Source organism: Haliotis rufescens, unplaced genomic scaffold (assembly GCF_023055435.1).
Source record: "Haliotis rufescens isolate VD_foot unplaced genomic scaffold, xgHalRufe1.0.p SCAF_32, whole genome shotgun sequence".
NCBI classification, from domain to species: Eukaryota; Metazoa; Mollusca; class Gastropoda; order Lepetellida; family Haliotidae; genus Haliotis; species Haliotis rufescens.
In genome coordinates this window covers 5,010,245-5,030,511 of record NW_025964024.1, presented here as the reverse complement: position 1 = coordinate 5,030,511, position 20,267 = coordinate 5,010,245, and the positions used below count along the sequence as shown (strand labels likewise).

Below are 20,267 nucleotides of genomic sequence, written 5' to 3'. Positions count from 1 at the left end.
CACTGTGTTGTGTTGCCTGTGAGAAGTATACACTGTGTTGTGTTGCCTGTGAGAAGTATACACTGTGTTGTGTTGCCTGTGAGAAGTATACACTGTGGTGTGTTGCCTGTGAGAAGTATACACTGTGGTGTGTTGCCTGTGAGAAGTATACACTGTGGTGTGTTGCCTGTGAGAAGTATACACTGTGGTGTGTTGTCTGTGAGAAGTATACACTGTGTTGTGGTGTGTTGTCTGTGAGAAGTATACACTGTGTTGTGTAGTGTTGTCTGTGAGAAGTATACACTGTGGTGTGTTGCCTGTGAGAAGTATACACTGTGTTGTGTTGCCTGTGAGAAGTATACACTGTGTTGTGTTGTCTGTGAGAAGTATACACTGTGTTGTGGTGTGTTGTCTGTGAGAAGTATACACTGTGTTGTGGTGTGTTGTCTGTGAGAAGTATACACTGTGTTGTGTAGTGTTGTCTGTGAGAAGTATACACTGTGGTGTGTTGTCTGTGAGAAGTATACACTGTGTTGTGTAGTGTTGTCTGTGAGAAGTATACAATATGTTGTGTAGTGTTGGCTGTGAGAAGTATACACTGTGGTGTGTTGTCTGTGAGAAGTATACACTGTGTTGTGGTGTGTTGTCTGTGAGAAGTATACACTGTGTTGTGTTGCCTGTGAGAAGTATACACTGTGTTGTGTAATGTTGCCTGTGAGAAGTATACACTGTGTTGTGTTGCCTGTGAGAAGTATACACTGTGTTGTGTTGCCTGTGAGAAGTATACACTGTGTTGTGTTGCCTGTGAGAAGTATACACTGTGTTGTGTTGTCTGTGAGAAGTATACACTGTGTTGTGTTGCCTGTGAGAAGTATACACTGTGTTGTGTTGTCTGTGAGAAGTATACACTGTGTTGTGTTGTCTGTGAGAAGTATACACTGTGTTGTGTAGTGTTGCCTGTGAGAAGAATACACTGTGTAGTGTTGTCTGTGAGAAGTATACACTGTGTTGTGTTGCCTGTGAGAAGTATACACTGTGTTGTGTTGCCTGTGAGAAGTATACACTGTGTTGTGGTGTGTTGTCTGTGAGAAGTATACACTGTGTTGTGTTGTGTTGTCTGTGAGAAGTATACACTGTGTAGTGTTGTCTGTGAGAAGTATACACTGTGGTGTGTTGCCTGTGAGAAGTATACACTGTGTTGTGTAGTGTTGCCTGTGAGAAGAATACACTGTGTAGTGTTGTCTGTGAGAAGTATACACCGTGGTGTGTTGCCTGTGAGAAGTATACACTGTGTTGTGTTGCCTGTGAGAAGTATACACTGTATTGTGTTGCCTGTGAGAAGTATACACTGTGTTGTGTTGTCTGTGAGAAGTATACACTGTGTTGTGTTGCCTGTGAGAAGTATACACTGTGTTGTGTTGCCTGTGAGAAGTATACACTGTGTTGTGTAGTGTTGCCTGTGAGAAGTATACACTGTGTTGTGTTGTCTGTGAGAAGTATACACGGTGTTGTGTTGCCTGTGAGAAGTATACACTGTGTTGTGTTGCCTGTGAGAAGTATACACTGTGTTGTGTTGCCTGTGAGAAGTATACACTGTGTTGTGTTGCCTGTGAGAAGTATACACTGTGTTGTGTTGTCTGTGAGAAGTATACACTGTGTTGTGTTGTCTGTGAGAAGTATACACTGTGTTGTGTTGCCTGTGAGAAGTATACACTGTGTTGTGTTGCCTATGAGAAGTATACACTGTGTTGTGGTGTGTTGTCTGTGAGAAGTATACACTGTGTTGTGTAGTGTTGTCTGTGAGAAGTATACACTGTGTTGTGTTGACTGTGAGAAGTATACACTGTGTTGTGTTGTGTTGCCTGTGAGAAGTATACACTGTGTTGTGGTGTGTTTTCTGTGAGAAGTATACACTGTGTTGTGTTGTCTGTGAGAAGTATACACTGTGTTGTGTTGCCTGTGAGAAGTATTCACTGTGTTGTGGTGTGTTTTCTGTGAGAAGTATACACTGTGTTGTGTTGTCTGTGAGAAGTATACACTGTGTTGTGTTGCCTGTGAGAAGTATTCACTGTGTTGTGGTGTGTTTTCTGTGAGAAGTATACACTGTGTTGTGTTGGCTGCAGGGGGAGGTGGAGAGATCTGCTGGTGTGATCAAGGGAATCGTGACGACGGTCGTCTACAGTGTGCTGGTGCTGGTGCTGGCGGGAGTCATCACGACACTGCTCAAGGTAGGCCCCACTCAGCTGTCACTCGCCTCCCTGAATACTGGATTGTTACTTATGTAAGATATAGTCTAGTTATCTCATTGGCCAGCAGCTGACTGGTACAAATCCTCACATAATAAATAAATAATTTCACATTACAAACCTCTACAGCATAAAACTGATGTGAGACTATCATTCCAGGGATTTATCTAGGATTCTGCACTGAGTGCCCTTGGCAGGCAAATTGTTAACAAAATATCATTGTGTTCAAAATTGAGATTTTTTAGATGTTCTTCCTACATTCTGGGGTATTTTAACATTGCAATACTGTAAGAATATGCATGAAAGCCTCTCCCTCTCTACTGGGCCTGTTATCATGTGATTACAGTTACCTCTACAACGCCATAACATTAGCTATAACTATATTAACATGAATTTTGAAATTCCAAATTGGAATTTTTGGCTGACATTTTGGGTCAAAATTGCGTCTGAATATTGCATTTGTCTGGAGTAATGTGTCTCTGTACATGATCTTTGGATGTAGGGGAAATAAATACATCCGTGCTAATGACTGGGGTAATTGTAGGATATAACAGGTTGGTTTCTCGATGGATAATGCTAACTGTAAAAGTACAGTTCACAATTTGTAATCTGAGGCCCATGGCTTGTCCAGGTGTAGAACCTGTGTTGGAGAATGGTGTGCAGGCAGTTTGTTGAAATGTGGCAGAAAAACAAAGAGATTTTTATCCCCCATCAGTCAGCCATCCGCTCCATTTCTGGAGCAGAACTCCGAAACAGTTAAATATTTCTTGTTGAAACTTTCTATGTAGATCTAGTGGAGAACTGTTACCGTTTGATTATTTGGGATTTTCATGCTTTATATTTTGTTGCGTTTTCATGATTTTTCATGATTTTTCATGATGAAAACAAGTGAAATATTTCTGTTGAAAGTTGCTATGTAGAGTGGTGTAGTCTGGTGGTGTACTGGCGCCTTTTGATGATTTGGGATTTGTAAAAATACTGAACAGCATTAATCTTTTCTTCACTGAACTGGCGTATCCAGTGGTGATGAAGCCAAGGTGGGGTATAAGTAGCCAAACTCTATGTCCGAATTTCACCTGACCGGGGGATGTGTGATCCACATAATTTTGGGAGTAATCTGAGATTTGTCAATGTATGTTTTCCTCCCAGCTCCTGCTGCAAGTTGATGCTGATGACCACATATTCAAGTTCCTGAGTGGGAAGTTTGGTTACGGGAACCAGAGGTGAGTAGGACTCCTCTCATGAGTTGGAGGGACAATTCAGAACTTTTACAATTTGCAATACCGTATTCGACGTAATAAGCACCCCGCTCTAATAAGTGCCCACGGCGATATATGCTAATATATTGGCTAGTGAACAATCCCAATTATCACCCCTTCCGATTTATCAATGTACACAAGACTTATTTATTCGTGTATAATACGCACTCGTGTGTTATATGCACCCTTAATTATGGTTAATTAAATTCTGGAAAAATGTATCTGTCGTATATAAACAGTTCAGACTGTCAGCATAAACCATGAAATTTATCTTTCAACTCTTTTTTCCACCAAAGTAATATTCTAATAAGAGCCCCCTATTTCTAATTTTGAGAGCGCCCTGGGCGCTTATTACGTCGAATACGGTAGTTACACAAACATACAAATCGGCCATCGGTCAGCATTACACATCAGAACGTCCCAGACAAACATAACTTGTTTGATAGGCATTACTTAGAAGTTGGCGGATGACAAGTTAGACACAATTTTATGGATAACAACTTCTTTAATACTGTAAAAAAGCGACGTTTCGGTATAGATCCTTATACCGTTGTCAAGCAAGACTGAATGAGGGACATAGTGCAGAATATATATAGCAAGTGGAGGATTAACAGTAGAGGATTAACAGTAACAACAAGGGCATACATGAGTGGGATAACATAGGTAGGTGTGACAACAAGGATTAAGACAAACATGTCTGCCATTTCAGACGTGGCTGTGATTGTAGTCGGATGTAAAGTTGTGATCACTGCTGAATAGATGCATATAGGGGGTCTTCCAACCAGGTGTAGTTTGGGCAAAGATGAATGGTAAAGGATGAATAAGGTAACACTCTTGTTTTGTCGTTGTATGAAATATTGCAAGTCTAGAATGAAATAATGACAATAATCAATGCTGTAACTTGTCAGCAAGTTTGGACCAACAGGCAGTGGATGATTTGCTTTGATAGGTCAGTCTGTTGTTACTCCAAAAATAGTAGACCCGTGAGAATTGGTCTTCAGCAACCCATGCTTGCTGCAATGGGTGACTATGCTTGTCGTAAGAGGCAAGTAATGGGATCGGTTGGTCAGGCTCGCTCATTTGGTTGATGCATGTCATCATATCCCAATTGCGTGGATTGATGCTCATGATGTCAATCACTGTATTGTCTGGTCCAGACTCGATTATTTACAGACCGCCATCATATAGCTGGAATATCGCTGAGTGCGGCGTTAAACAACAAACAACAACAACAACCAATAATAGACAACATACAGAAAAATATGTTATGTGCTGGGGCCATTAGGTTACATCATTCTCAGTGTTCGAAACTTATACGTGAAAGTCAATGATGTTAAAAGTTAAAGATTTAGGTGTCCCTAGATTCATATGCTATAGAAGCAAACCTTAAGGACCCCATACCCCTTAATTTCGAACAGGGATGGTGGGGTAGAATAGTGGTCAAAGCGTTCACCTGTCACGCTGAAGACCCGGGTTCGATTCCCGACATGGGCACAATGTGTGAAGCCCCTTTCTGGTGTCCCCCGCTGTGATATTGCTGGAATATTGCTAAAAGCTTCATAAAACCACCGTGAAGATTCCGGTGTAGAACAGGTCTTCAGCAACCCATGCTTGCCGTAAGAGGCGACTATGCTTGTTGTAAAAGGCGACTAACAGGATTGGATGGTCAGGCTCGCTGACTTGGTTGATGCATGTCATCGACCCCAATTGTGTGGATCGATGCTCATGATATCAATCACTGGATTGTCTGGTCCAGACTCGATTATTTACAGACCGCCGTCATATAGCTGGAATATTGCTGAGTGCGGCGTTAAACAACAAACAAACCAAACCAAATCATAAAACCACAATCACTCACTCACTCACTCATTTCGAACAATGATGCAAGAAGTTAAACCAAGTTAGAGGAGTTTTGGTCAGTGAGCTTGCACTGTGCTGAGAAGCATTGTTTGTCATGATATTGTGTCATTGTCTTAAATATGTGGTCTTGCTGCCATTAGTGTGAAGAGTGGGGCATTGTTGTACAGCTAATACTCCTGTGTTGCAGGGACTTTGACTCCCGTCTGTACCTGTGTCTCGGGGCGTTCAACTTCCTGACTGGCGACACATATGAACGCCTGACATCTGGGCTGGTGTTCCCTCCCTATGCTCTGTGTCATGCTGCCATGCTCATCATACTGGTCATCGCTGTCATACAGAACTTCAGGTTGGTGGCCTTCCTTCAAAAATGACTGCTCCCTGATATATTTATTTAGGATTATGAAGTACAGATTCTCGTACTTTTTTCTGGCAAGTGTGGGTTCGAATCCCAGACGGGACTCAACCCCCAAAAAGTATGAGAATCTGTACTTTACTAAGAAAGTGTTATCCCAAATATAACATTTGTTACATTTGACCACTTTCAAGATGGCATTGTGTATTCATAGCTCTCGGCCATGCGAGCCATGCCAATTGACACTTGTCAGAGGGGTACTCAAAGTACGTGATCTAGACTACCAGTTGTCGGACTTTCATTTTTGTGGAAGCCTCGTTGGCTGAGTGGGTTAGATCGCTGACTTTTTGTGCTGGCGATTAGACTCAACCCAAAAAAGTACGAGAATCTGTACTTTACTAAGAAAGTGTTTTCCCAAATATAACATTTGTTACATGGTGTATGTTGTTGATATGTTTTCTGTTAGTGATTACAATGTGTGAACCCATTCTTGGTACCATGATATTGATGTGTATAGCGATATACTCACTCTTTGCTGTCATTGTACCCAGACGACTTGAATCAATACCAACACCAGAATTGCTGGCCTGTTCGAAGCTTCTGGATGGTAAAGTCTCTGACCTGTTTCACTTTGGCTTTGTGCTTTCCTCTCACATGTTGCTGACAGTGTCATATCACAAAATGAACTTGAACCCTCACTCACTCACTCACTCACTCACTCACTCACTCACTCACTCACTCACTCACTCACTCACTCACTCACTCACTCACTCACCCACCCACCCACCCACCCATTCACTCACTCACTCACTCACTCACTCACTCACTCACTCACTCACTCACTCACTCACTCACTCACTCACTCACTTGCTCAATCACTCAATCACTCTCCTCTTGATGATATGAATGGTGTGAAAGGCTGTATTTGAAAGGACATGTCACTGACTTCTTTCCCTGCAGTAAACCAAATGAAAGCAAGATGGCTGCTGAACCAGCAGCAAATGGCAAGAGCCAGTCTGCTGGAGACAAGGTCAAGGTCACAGAGACACCAGCCAGGCACATCCTCAGCAACCGACCAGAAGTGGCCTATATAGCAAGTAGGTCACTGCACATACACCTCCTCCAGATATACAGTCAATACCAAATGTAGACAATATCAGTAAACATTTGTGGCCAAGGTTTGGACACAGGCATTATAAGTTCTGGTACTAGTTTTACATGCAATGTTTCTTCTCTGATATGGTCCACCATCTTGAAATTTTTCTCCCAAAATTTCTGGACCGCCTCTGTGGTCTAGTGGTAGAGCATCCGCCCAGAGAGCAGAATGTCCGGGGTTCGATCCCCGGCCGCGTCATACCAAAAGACGTTAAAAGATGGTACTTGTTGTTAACCTGTCTGGCGCTCAGCATTAAAGGGCTAAAACAAGGACTGATTGGCTCCTAGTCAGTATACTGTGTCTGAGTGGGGTATTCATGTTAAACTGTGGCATGGGGTCTCAGTGGGCTAGCACTATAAATCGGCATCAGTCTGGACTAGTACAAGCAGCCACACACACACGTGCATGCACATCGCTATATAAGTGCAATAATCTTGGACGCGATGTTAAACCCAATTTCACCTCACCTCACCTCTAGAATTTCTGTCATTTAGGACTTTAAAACATCCACCTTGAGTGAGGTTTTGAATGGAGTTATCAAGTTGATAAAAATAGTCTGTTGTTTTTTTTCATTTATTTTCTTGATTTATTTAATCGACATTAGATTGGGGAAAGCTGAAACAAAAGTAGGATATTATAAGTGTGTCCTCCACTTGAGCTGATGCCAGTGTTTCTGCTTCAGTTCAGACGTTGTTGTTTGGTCTGCTGGCCATGTCCACGCTGAGGATGAAGTACCTGTGGACGCCGTACATGTGTGTGCTGGGAAGTGTGGCCTTTGTAGACAACGCCATGTGGAAAGCTGTCATGAAGAAGTTCAAGTTGAAGGAATTCTCTGTAAGTCATGCTCCCTGTGTTGAGAACCTGCAGGAATATAGAACTGACTAAATGACTCAGTATCTCAGTGACGGAGATAGGGAAGAATGGATAAGATGAGAGTGTCCCGCCTGCCCATTTGGTCTCTAGACACTGACATTTGTGCCCCAGCCCCTGTCCCCGATCCAGCCCCTGTCCCCGCTCCAGCCTCTGTCCCCGCTCCAGCCTTTGACCCCGCTCCAGCCTCTGTCTCCGCTCCAGCCCCTGTCCCCGCTCCAGCCTCTGTCCCCGCTCCAGCCTCTGGCCCCACCCCAGCCCCTGTCCCCGATCCAGCCTCTGTCCCCGATCCAGCCCCTGTCCCCGATCCAGCCCCTGTCCCCGCTCCAGCCTCTGTCCCCGCTCCAGCCTCTGGCCCCACCCCAGCCTCTGTCCCCGCTCCCGTGATGTAGTTCATTGCACTACTCATAATATCAATCGTTGGATTGGCTGGTCCAAACTTGATTATTTTATGGGTGCTATAGCTGGAATATTGCTGAGTGCAGTATTAAACAACAAACAAACTAAAAATATATCATTAAAAATATATCCTAGCATAAACGGATCCAGAGGGGTCCAGGGGGTCCAGAACCCAACCCTACCCCCCACTTTGAAAACCAAATGTAGTATGTTGTAGGCAGTAAAATTATCTGAAAGGATTTTGATATTTTGGACGGCCCCTTTTTTAAAACTGCTGGATCCCCCCTTGCTTAGTGTGTATGTAAAAGTGTGCTATGTGGAGTGGGAGTGTGGTGTGTGTGTCCATCTGTGGTAACTGATGTCCTTCCATTGCAGGTCCAGATGATGAGAAACTCAGCTCTCATTGTGGTCATGGCTGTCCTGTTTGCTAGGGTAGGTACACCACTCACTGATGGGAGGTCTTGGTATACTTACTTAAACTGTCCAACTGTTCAAGGTCCACTAAAGGCTGAAACTCACTCACTGTTATCATAGTGTACAATGTGACCCGTAGCAACATCATATATTTGCCCAGTGTCACATGTAATTTGTTAACTTAGGAAGATGTCATATATATGCCCAGTGTCACATGTAATAGGCAAATTTAGCATAATGTTATATGTATGCCCATTGTGACATGTAGTTTGCAAATTTAGCGTGACGTCATATATATGCCCATTGTGACATGTAATTTGCAAATTTAGCATGACGTCATATATATTCCCATTGTCACATGTTATTTGCTAAATTAGCATGACATCATATATATGCCCATTGTGACATGTAATTTGCAAATTTAGCATGACGTCATATATATTCCCATTGTCACATGTTATTTGCTAAATTAGCATAACATCATATATATGCCCATAGTGACATGATATTTGCAAATTTAGCATGACGTCATATATATTCCCATTGTCACATGTTATTTGCTAAATTAGCATGACGTCATATATATTCCCATTGTCACATGTTATTTGCTAAATTAGGATGACAACATGTATACGCCCATTGTCACATTTGGTCATTTACGAGGATGCCATCTCTGTTCATCAGGTCATCAAATGGTCTCTGAAACAAGACACTGGCTAATTCACTCAGTAGAAATCAGTTATTCCTTGCAGCTCATAAGTTTTTCTCTCACCTTACTTTCTAGGAATGGCCGACAGTGCAAGGTGAGCTGGGTGACCTGCGGGAATTCTACGACCCCGACACGGTGGAGCTGATGGAGTGGATCAAGTGAGTCTGGCATCTCGGGATGCGGAGCATGCATCGCACTGGGCTTACTGCATCCTTACTGCTGGCATTGTGGTTAAAAACTGACATACAAAACAGCAACCAGCTCACTGCCAAAAGAAACGCAAACCATAGAAACATACCATATTTTCTTGAGTATAGTGCGCACTTTTTTTCCAAAAAACACAGCTGTGTAGAAGGGTGTGTGCATTATACACGAATTAATGAGTTTTGATGTTTTTTCCCCCCATGGAAAGACGTTACCGTGAGCACGTAACACCGGAAATACCATGTCAACAAATCCATACTGAACATAGAGAAGTATGTACGTTAAGAAGAGATGTTTCCAATGTGTACCAATTAATGACAAAACTAACGATCAGCCAAGTGTTACCACAGAGTGTCTTTTTTCTTATCACAATATGCTGCATGTGATTTTCAAACTTTACGTGCTAATCCTGCACGAGGCAAATGGTGCATCTTGAGTCATGGATCTATGACGTCACATGTGATGTTTTCATGAGCGTCAGTTCACACAACATACCAGTATGTTTGTACATCGAACTAATCTAGTATCTCTTGAATATGAGTCATTTTTCATGTATTTACCAACATGTATGGTTTTGCGTTTCTTTTGGCAGTGAGTATGTTTATAGAAACAGCTTGTGTTAAAATTTGTGCCATATTTTGATCATCTTTATAGACAGCTTGTGTTAAAAGTTGTCTGACAGTTTGACCATCCATATAAACAACTTGTTTTAAAAGTTGTCAGTTTGATCATCCATATAAAAAGCTTGTGGTATAAGTTGTTTGACAGTTTGATCATCCATATAAACAGCTTGTATTAAAACTTGTCAGACAGTTTGATCATCCATATAAACAGCTTGTGGTATAAGTTGTCTGACAGTTTGATCATCTATATGAACAGCTTGTGTTAAAACTTGTCAGACAGTTTGATCATCCATATAAACAGCTTGTGTTAAAAGTTGTCTGACAGTTTGATCATCCATATAAACAGCTTGTGGTATAAGTTGTTTGACAGTTTGATCATCCATATGAACAGCTTGTGTTAAAACTTGTCAGACAGTTTGATCATCCATATAAACAGCTTGTGTTAAAAGTTGTCTGACAGTTTGATCATCCATATAAAAAGCTTGTGGTATAAGTTGTCTGACAGTTTGATCATCCATATGAACAGCTTGTGTTAAAACTTGTCAGACAGTTTGATCATCCATATAAACAGCTTGTGTTAAAAGTTGTCTGACAGTTTGATCATCCATATAAACAGCTTGTAGTATAAGGTGTCTGACAGTTTGATCATCCATATAAACAGCTTGTGTTAAAAGTTGTCTGACAGTTTGATCATCCATATAAACAGCTTGTGTTAAACCTTGTCAGACAGTTTGATCATCCATATAAACAGCTTGTGGTATAAGTTGTCTGACAGTTTGATCATCCATATAAACAGCTTGTGTTAAAAGTTGTCTGACAGTTTGATCATCAATATAAACAGCTTGTGGTATAAGTTGTCTGACAGTTTGATCATACATATAAACAGCTTGTGTTAAAAGTTGTCTGACAGTTTGATCATCCATATAAACAGCTTGTGTTAAAAGTTGTCTGACAGTTTGATCACCCATATAAACAGCTTGTGGAATAAGTTGTCAGACAGTTTGATCATCCATATAAACAGCTTGTTTTAAAACTTGTCAGACAGTTTGATCATCCATATAAACAGCTTGTAGTATAAGTTGTCTGACAGTTTGATCATCCATATAAACAGCTTGTGGTATAAGTTGTCTGACAGTTTGACCATCCATATAAACAGCTTGTGGTATAAGTTGTGTGACAGTTTGATCCTCTGTCTCCCAGCAAGGACATTCCCAAGACCTCCTCGTTCACCGGCAGCATGCAGCTCTTGGCCGGGGTGAAGCTGTGCACGGAGAGACCAATCACCAACCACCCTCACTACGAGCACAAAGGCCTGCGCATTAAGACCAAGGAGGTCGGTTCACCTTCTGCAAGAAACATCACTGCAGTATTTTAGGCACATTAGGTCTCTTCGACTGGAGCAATTTCTATTTATTACAATAACATATAAATAAAGTAAGAAAACATGGTTATGGGTAACAACTTCTAGACATTTCGATGGAGATTCTTACACCGTGCATGTCATCATGTCCCAATTGTATGGATTGATGCTCATGATATCAAACACTGGATTGTTTGTCCAGACTTGATTATTTACAGACCGCCGTCATAAAGCTGGAATATTGCTGAGTGCGGCGTAACAACAAACGAACAGATAACTAAGATTGGCCTTGAATAAACTGCTGTTGTGTAAAACTGGTGTGAGACGGGAGATGCTGATGTCTGTTGCAGCTGTACCAGATATACGGCAAGCGTGAACCAGCAGACGTCCACGCGATCCTGAAGAAACACCAGAGTAACTACATCATCCTGGAGGACTCCATCTGCCGTGCGGCCTCCACCGGCTGCCGCGTCCCCGACCTCATAGACTTTGACAATGGACAGGTATGTAGTCAGGATAACAAGAGACCTGTGCCCTGTTCCACAAAGCGATCTTAGTTCTACGACTTTTGTAAACGTATGCTAAAGTATGGGAGTTTCAAACATCTTAGCACTAAATTTTGAGGTTATGGATCCATGAGCCTTGGAAAAAAAATTGCTCCTGGGAAAATAAAATATTTACGATAACTCTTTTCAATACCTGAATGATCCTTGTGTCTTCTGAAACAAAACGTCATTGATATTCTGATCAACTGTATAAAAATATGGCATGAAATCCAACTCTGACACTAACTTCAAAGTCAAATACTGATGGTGTTAGAACCATACTCCCTACCTCCCTTGCTCATTCACACCATCCCTCTCACTCACTCACTCACTCACACCTCACTCACACCTCACTCACTCACACTCACTCACACTCACTCACTCACACTCACTCACTCCTTCACTCACATACTCACTCACTCACTCACTCACTTACTTCAAAGTCAATTATGGGGCGGTCGGGTAGCCTAGTGGTTAAAGCGTTAGTTCGTCACGCCAAAGACCCGGGTTTGATTCCTGACATGGGCACAATGTGGGAAGCCCATTTCTGGTGTCCCCCACCGTGATATTGCTGGAATATTGCTAAAAGCGGCGTAAAACCTTACTCACTCAAAGTCAATTACAGAAGGTGATGGAACCATACTCCCAACCTCGCTTTCTCATTCACGCCATCCCCCTCACTCACTCACTCACTCACACTCACTCACTCCTTCACTCACATACTCACTTCATCACTCACTCACTCACACATGGGGATCAGGTAGACACAAGATTCATGTATATACTTTCCATATATTTTATCCACATACTGTCACATCAATTGGGTACAACTCCAAACTGATCATGTGATCTTGAAATAAAGTTGGGATAGATGCTTTCTCATTAATGTATCTCATTTGTAGTATTACCGACCTTCTCCCATTCACCTGACTTACCTGTTGCTAACGACTTTTTCAGGTGCCGGACAATGGAAACAAGGAAGATGGGCTGGAGTACAGCAACACCCCACGCTTCTGTGAACAAATACGACATGATCAACCAAATTTTACCAAATATTTCAAGAAAGTATTCGAGAACAAAACGTTTAGAGTTCACCAAGTGCTCTGATATGGGGGAAATATTATTGAATGAGTAGTTATACCATGTACACCCATTTTGCCACCAGAAATCCCAAAGGTTGTGATTGCATAATTCTATTTTTTTCTCCTTCAAATATATTTCTCCTTATACTACAGCTGCCATGTTTATTTTTTACACATTGGACATTTTTACATGAACACAGAACACACTCCTTGTCAGGCTGAATAACTGCTGCAGAATGAAACCACTATTTAAACCTATGCTTAATGCTTACTTCTGATGAAAGTACCTCTCAGCGGGGTGGAAAACGTTTACAGCATTAGACAACAAACTCTATACTCAATGATTCTTGTAATGGCAATACCCAGAATGGCAGAAAGATAGTTGCTGCAGCACCCAACACAACTATCCTCAATGCTCAAAGTCTTTTTCTTGCAATATTAGTATCAAGAATAGCTACGGCATTAGACAACAGCCAACTCCATGCTCAAAGCTTTTGTTTTGTAAATAAGAGTACCCAGAATTGCTGCAGTTTTAGACAAAGAACATCTCCTACAGTCAAAGCTAATATGTACAATATCTAGAATGGATGGAGTCCCATCAACCTTCTTCCATGGTCAGTCATCTTCACCAGTGCAGGGTATATTTGAAGTCTCCCTTTTCATCATAGCCCATGTTCTGTGTCCCTCTAGATTGTGTGGATCTTCCACTGGGTGCAGCTACTGTGTGTAACCCTATGGTCAGTAGATCTGTCTCTCACACTCTGTTTTGGCTGTGTACCAGCGTAGTCCAATGTTCAGTGAGACCCTCAATCTTCTCCACAGTTATACATTCAGCATATAAAGGTTCATTTATCCCCAAATCCAGTTCTAGATGATGATATTTAAGAACCAGAATGGTTAAATATGTTTTCCGGGGATCTCTACTAAGGTCTTGTTTTTTCATGAACACAAAGCGATCTTATCACTACGATCATCGTAAGCCTATGTTAAAGTATCAGAGCTTCGATTGCCTTAGCGTTAAGATTGCTTTTGGGAACGAGGCTCAGGGTCCTGTTCCTCAAAGCGATCTTATCACTACGATCATCGTAAGCCTATGTTAAAGTATGAGAGATTTGATTGCCTTAGCGTTAAGATTGCTTTTGGGAAAGAGGCTCAGGGTCCTGTTCCGCGAAGTTCCTCAAAGGTGATCGTAAGTCCCATACTTTAGCATACCGGTAGACTTGCGATCATCATAGCACTAAGATTGCTTTGAGGAAGGAGAGGCTCAGGTCATGTTCCTCTCCCCGACACACAGACTTTTGTACCTGAAGAGAATGGATGAATCAATCACATGACATGGCTAGATGTATTTTCATATGATCTGATTTTACTATATTTTTTTATGACTTCCTGAAGGCAGTATCATAACATTAGCTGCAACAGATAAACAAACTGCTTCCTTGTTGAAGACAGCCATGTAGAGGTTTCTCCACATGATATTGATATGTCTGGAAGTGTTTTTAGAAGGCATTTATGTTAAGTGCTAATGGACAAATGATGAATAGAACAAATCCATGACATGTGCTCACAAAGCTCCCGGTCCTACGCCAGTTATGATTTACGTTTCTACATAACCTGTAAACCTATGATTGTGGGTTTGAATCCTGCTTCGCCTCAATTATTTCTATTTTTGTCAGCACCATACCCCTGCTCGTGGGTTTCACCAAAGTGGTAAACATCTGAGACCTGCACTACTTCAGCTTTTCCTACCACATTAAGCTTACATGCCGTGATATAACTGGAATACTGTTCGGCGGCGTTAAACTTAAACACTGACTCAACCTTTTTGCTCCCTGTTTACAACCGTTGTGATTTATATTTGTACAATGAGACCACAGAACATATCCCATTCCAAGTGATGCTTATTAATTTCCTAACAGCATATCTCATCGTCAAAGGGTTCCTCCACAATTTCTGCTTGCAGTTACAGCATTGTCATGTCCAGAAAAGGAATTCCATTGTGACCTATTTAGGTCTCAAGAGTTAGGTCTTCCAGCCTTTTGGCATCACCCAGTGGTTTCCTTGAATGACCTACAGTACCGGTATTTTACAAATGCAACCTTCAGTGATAGTCATTCTTATGTCATCTTACTTTCTCATTTTAGAGCATTGTGTGAAATGTGTGACTGTATTAATGGTGTGGCGTGTTAGTGTTGTACATGAATGAATCTCACGGGGTTGGTGTTATCAGGGTATTTGTGGTGTTTTGTTCAGATGGTCTTCAGTGTTTCATCATATAGGGTCAGCATAGAACTAGAAGAAAGGTGTCTGTGACAGGTCTATCCTGCACATCTAATGTTCAGGGTGCTGAAGTGGCACTGTATGGATCAGGCATGAGAATTTTCCCCGGATTCCCGTTTTTTTTCCTCTCAGAATGATGTAAAATGCACTTATTTAATTCCTAGAACCCCCTAGATTGGCAATGTTCCTCCAAAAACCAGATTTGCAATTCTCATGTCTGATGGATGCTTATTATTATAGGTGAAAAGACCTAGGGCTTCTGCAAATGATAATGCCCTAAAAAAAAACGTTACCATTATTATAGCTAAAATGGATGGAATTTTTTTCAAATAATAAGAAACAACAATATCGGTTTTGAAACATTTACTGCAATCAACAGGAATGCCACTGACCCACTTTTACAAATATGGAAACTTCATAGAACAAACCAGATGACGTCACTATTGAACGTGACGTCACCTATCCCTGACGTCATGGCCTGCTCATTTCTGATAACATGCAGGCGGTTTAATGATAATTCTATCCATTTTAGCTATAAAAATAGATACTCCAATCACCCTTGGACCCATCCCCTACAGCGGTCTGGTCAGACCACCTCAGGGGTTAAGACCTAGGGTCCTTGTTTTCACATATTGACCTCGCCAAGGGTAATCATTCATTTTGTAATACCAAAATTCCCTTTAAAGTTTATGAAGCCTTCAAACCATCCTCTGTTTCATTACAGCAAAGATGTATATACATGTACGTCTTTGATTTCAGTAACTTAGCTGAAACCATGAAATGTTAGTACCAGATGCCATCTTGTTTACTGGCAGACTAGTCAATGTTCATCACGTGGCAGGTCAATACTGATCATGTGACAGAGTCAATATTAGAGCTCAGTGCCAGTCCCATGATTGGGTGTCTACATTAAATGTATTGTTTGGGCATGTGGCACAGATTAACTCTTGGAATTGCAAGACTCTTAAAAGAGGTGAAACAAACCAAAGTGTTGTGTTTGTGTCAAAGAGTGTAGGTGAAGTAAAGATATCACTCTCAGGATGGGAAAAGGCCTACCCAGTACTGTCGTTGTCTTCAGCCTGTTGTCATATAGCTGTTATATTGCCGAGTGTGGTGTTTAACAACAAACACACACACGCAGCTTGGCTTAAGGCTAGAGAGTTATTTTTCTTTAATGTTTTGAAAAAAAAGCATACAAAGTTGTAAACTGTTATGCTACAAACAATAGTCTCTGACAAAATAGCTAGCTGCTTCATGGCCTGTTTACTTGCAGTCAGTCCATTGAAGGATGTTTATCGATGTATGGACAAGTTGTAATTACTAGTAGCTGTCCATTTCTAAGATGTTATGGACATATGGACTAGTTGATATTGTATTTACTAGGTGTTCATTTCTAGGATGTTATGGACATATGGACTAGTTGATACTGTATTTACTAGTTCATTTCTAGGATGTTATGGACGTATGGACTAGTTGATACTGTACTTTCAAGTTGTTCATTTCTAGGATGTTATGGACATATGGAAAAGTTGTTACTGGTAGCTGTCCATTTCTAGGATGTTATGAACTAGTTGATACTAGTAGCTGTCCATTTCTAGATGTTATGAACTAGTTGATGCTAGTAGCTAGTCCATTTGAAGGATGCTATTGACAAATAGGTACAGTGTGTACGATGAAGCAAACAATTTGTAGGCTAGCTAAAATGGAAATGAAACGTCTGTCATAAACATACTAGTGTTTAAGCATTTGGTCATTTCTTAAACAATGTCAGCTTGTGAAAATTTAGTGGACATGAATTTTTAATTATGAAACAAATTGATTCTTTTATTGAACAAAGCACTCACAAGTTCTCAGAGGGAATATTTAGTAAAAGACCTGCCCTCTGGGGATCTGTCAGTGATGTCAGGTTGTTTTCAGCAGTGTCAACATGACCAGGGCCTAGATTTTCGAAACAATCGTAGCCTTAAAATTATCGTAAAGTTATTGAAAGGAAATCGTAGGCTATCGTAGCCTATTTTCAAAACTATCGTAACCCTTAGATATCGTAAGATTGTCATAAATCTAAGATACCTGTCGTAAGTTTATTTTATCTTCATCCAAGATGGCGGCATACTTTGCCATGGATATTTTTCAAACAAATAATCTGCTTTACGATCAAAAATTGACATTTCATTTGGTTAAACTGTGTGATTCAAATTGACACTTCGAAAACATGAAGAATGCATCAAAGGTCTTTTACACAGTTTTATCTTTACACAGTAATGAAAGAGAACCACTTGTGTTTCACAAGCTTGAAAGAATATCAATATTTCCTGTATCATTCATTCAACTGATGCAATTGTATGTCTATGCAAATAAATTATTTTAGATGAATAAAAACTGGTTTGTCTTGATTTTATTTATTGATTTTATTTGTTTGTTGTTTTAACGCCACACTCAGCAATATTCTAGCTATATGACAGCGGTCTGTAAATAATCGAATCTGGACCAGACAATCCAGTGACAGTCATCATCATGAGCATCGATCCATGCAATTGGGATACGATGACATGCATCAACCAAGACAGCGAGCATGACCACCTGATCCCAGTAGTCGCCTCATACAACAAGCATGGGTTGCTGAAGACTTAATTCTTACCCAGATCTTTACGGGTCTGTCTTGGTATTAGAAAACATGGACCGTAGAATCCAGAAATGGTGCCTTCGGTCCATCACAATGGGATTTACTCTCACATCTAATAGTCATATTAATCATGTACTTTTTATGATTTATGTTGTACATATTTAAATGTATGTACTGGACACATGCAGGGAGAAGGGACCTCTTTTAAAAGCATTAAGATCATTAGTCTACAGATTGCTAAATGACTGTCACATTAATGGGTGCATGCATTTTTCCGAGTCTTGAGAGAGCAGTACCATTAGCCTTGTGGCTTACAATATCTTACCATCACTAGTAGTAACGTATAATTTGAATACTAAGAATGAGTGAGTGAGGGAGTTGGGTTTTAACGCCGCTTTTAACATTATTCCAGTTATATCATGGCGTGTCAGCTTAATGTGAGAGGAAAGCCAGAAGTGATTCAGGTCTCAGACGTTTACCACTTCATTGAAACCCACAATCACGGGTATGGTGCTGACAAACCTAGAAACATCATCGGGGGGAACCAGGATTTGAACCAATGATCATAGGTTTCTGGTGTGCCCAAGGGATGCAACTCTGCACAGCGAGTCGCTGCGCCTTAGACGACTGGGCCAACCATGAATACTAAGAATGAGAAGTGATGACAATCTAAATGAAATCAGTGTAAGGCCACTGTGACCTACTTTCAATGAGTAGCAAATGCAAATATTTTTGTTCTGTTAAAAACCGCCAAGGGACATCAAATTTAGTCACTTGGAAATACTTGTAACCCATATTGAAGGTCAATACACTCACAATGACCTACACTCAAGATAACTCAAGAAGTGTAATAGGATAAAATGTGGGTGGAACTTGAATTGATAAGCTTTTGAGCAACTTTATTGAAGGTCAACGTCACATGAATAGTCATTGTAAAGTCCTGAACCAACTTTCTGTGTTGTAAGAGCAAGCATCAAAGATCAAGGTACCGGGTAGTTAAATCTGAAACGCAAATACCGTCCTTATTGAGGTAGCTAGAGGCTTTGGAATTACTGTATTAGGGATGTCTTGCATTCAACAGTTGTACAGTTCACATATTGGTTTTATGGGTCTAAAATTCCTCAAAGGGTTTTGGTGATGTGGCATCACCACTGGGAGGTGAGGAGAGGTGAGGTGAAATGGGGTTTAACGTCGCGTCCAAGATTATTGCACTTATATAGCGACGTGCATGCACGTGTGTGTGTGTGTGTGGCTGTTTGTACTAGTCTGGACTGATGCTGATTTTATAGCGCTCGCCCACTGAGACCCCATGCCGCAGTTTAACATGAATACCCCACTCAGACACAGTATACTGACTGCAAGCCGACCAATCCTTGTTTTAGCCCCTTATGCCGAGCGCCAGACAGGGAGGAAATGTAATCATTAATGTCTCTTGGTATGATGCAGCCGGGGATCGAAGCCTTCCGCTCTCCAGGCAGACGCTCTTCCACTACATCACCACTGGGAAGAAACATGAGTAATTGGGTGATGTGGCCCTCATAAGTGCCAGTCAGGGCCTTTTCTGATTGGGTCCTTGGTCCCCATTCTCCCCTGGCATCCCAGCTGGCACTAGGCATAAGTGCTAGGGTCTTTTCTGACCTGAGTGAGTATGGATGGATGTGTGCACGCTTTTTGCAGTATTCCAGCAACATCATGGCGGGAGACACCACAAATGGGCTTCACACATTGTACCTATATGGGGAATCGAACCCGGGTCTTCAGCATGACGAGCGAACACTTTAACCATTAGGCTACCCAACCACTCCTTTTCTGACCTGAGGTGAGGTTAGGTGAAATGGAGTTTAACGTCGCGTCCAAGATTATTGCACTTATACAGCGACGTGCATACACTGTGTGTGTGTGTGTGTGTGTGTGTGTGTGTGTGTGTGTGTGTGGCTGCTTGTACTAGTCCGGACTGATGCCAATTTATAGTGCTAGCTCACTGAGATACCGAGCCGCAGTTTAACATGAATACCCAACTCAGACACAGTATACTGACTCCGAGCCGACCAGTCCTTGTTTTAGCCCCTTAATGCCGAGTGCCAGACAGGGTAACAACAAGTACCATCTTTTAACGTCTTTTGGTATGACGCGGTCGGGGATTGAACCCCGGACCTTCCGCTCTCCGGGCGGACGCTCTACCACTAGACCACGGAGGCGTTTTTTTCTGCCCTGAAATCCCACCGGGCAGCACCAGAGTATTTACCTTCAGTGTCAAGTTGATGCATTCACATGTAGCAGTGAATATGGTTTGCACTGCTTAAATA

At 41.5% G+C, this 20,267-nt stretch overlaps 1 protein-coding gene across 6 annotated transcripts in view; it reads left to right on the top strand.

Annotated features, from left to right (window-relative positions):
* LOC124147673 (probable C-mannosyltransferase DPY19L3) overlaps window positions 1-15,717 on the top strand; it is a 57,151-nt gene extending 41,434 nt beyond the window's left edge. For all 6 annotated transcript variants that reach the window (XM_046518389.2, XM_046518387.2, XM_046518390.2 and 3 more), the window contains exons 9-18: window positions 2,103-2,207; window positions 3,375-3,448; window positions 5,532-5,690; window positions 6,657-6,793; window positions 7,535-7,686; window positions 8,497-8,553; window positions 9,320-9,402; window positions 11,272-11,404; window positions 11,782-11,934; window positions 12,934-15,717. In XM_046518389.2, coding sequence (XP_046374345.1) covers window positions 2,103-2,207; window positions 3,375-3,448; window positions 5,532-5,690; window positions 6,657-6,793; window positions 7,535-7,686; window positions 8,497-8,553; window positions 9,320-9,402; window positions 11,272-11,404; window positions 11,782-11,934; window positions 12,934-13,083 — 1,203 coding nt within the window. In that variant the 3' untranslated portion in view covers window positions 13,084-15,717. The remainder of the gene's footprint in view (window positions 1-2,102; window positions 2,208-3,374; window positions 3,449-5,531; window positions 5,691-6,656; window positions 6,794-7,534; window positions 7,687-8,496; window positions 8,554-9,319; window positions 9,403-11,271; window positions 11,405-11,781; window positions 11,935-12,933) is intronic.
* The last annotated feature ends 4,550 nt before the right edge of the window (window positions 15,718-20,267 follow it).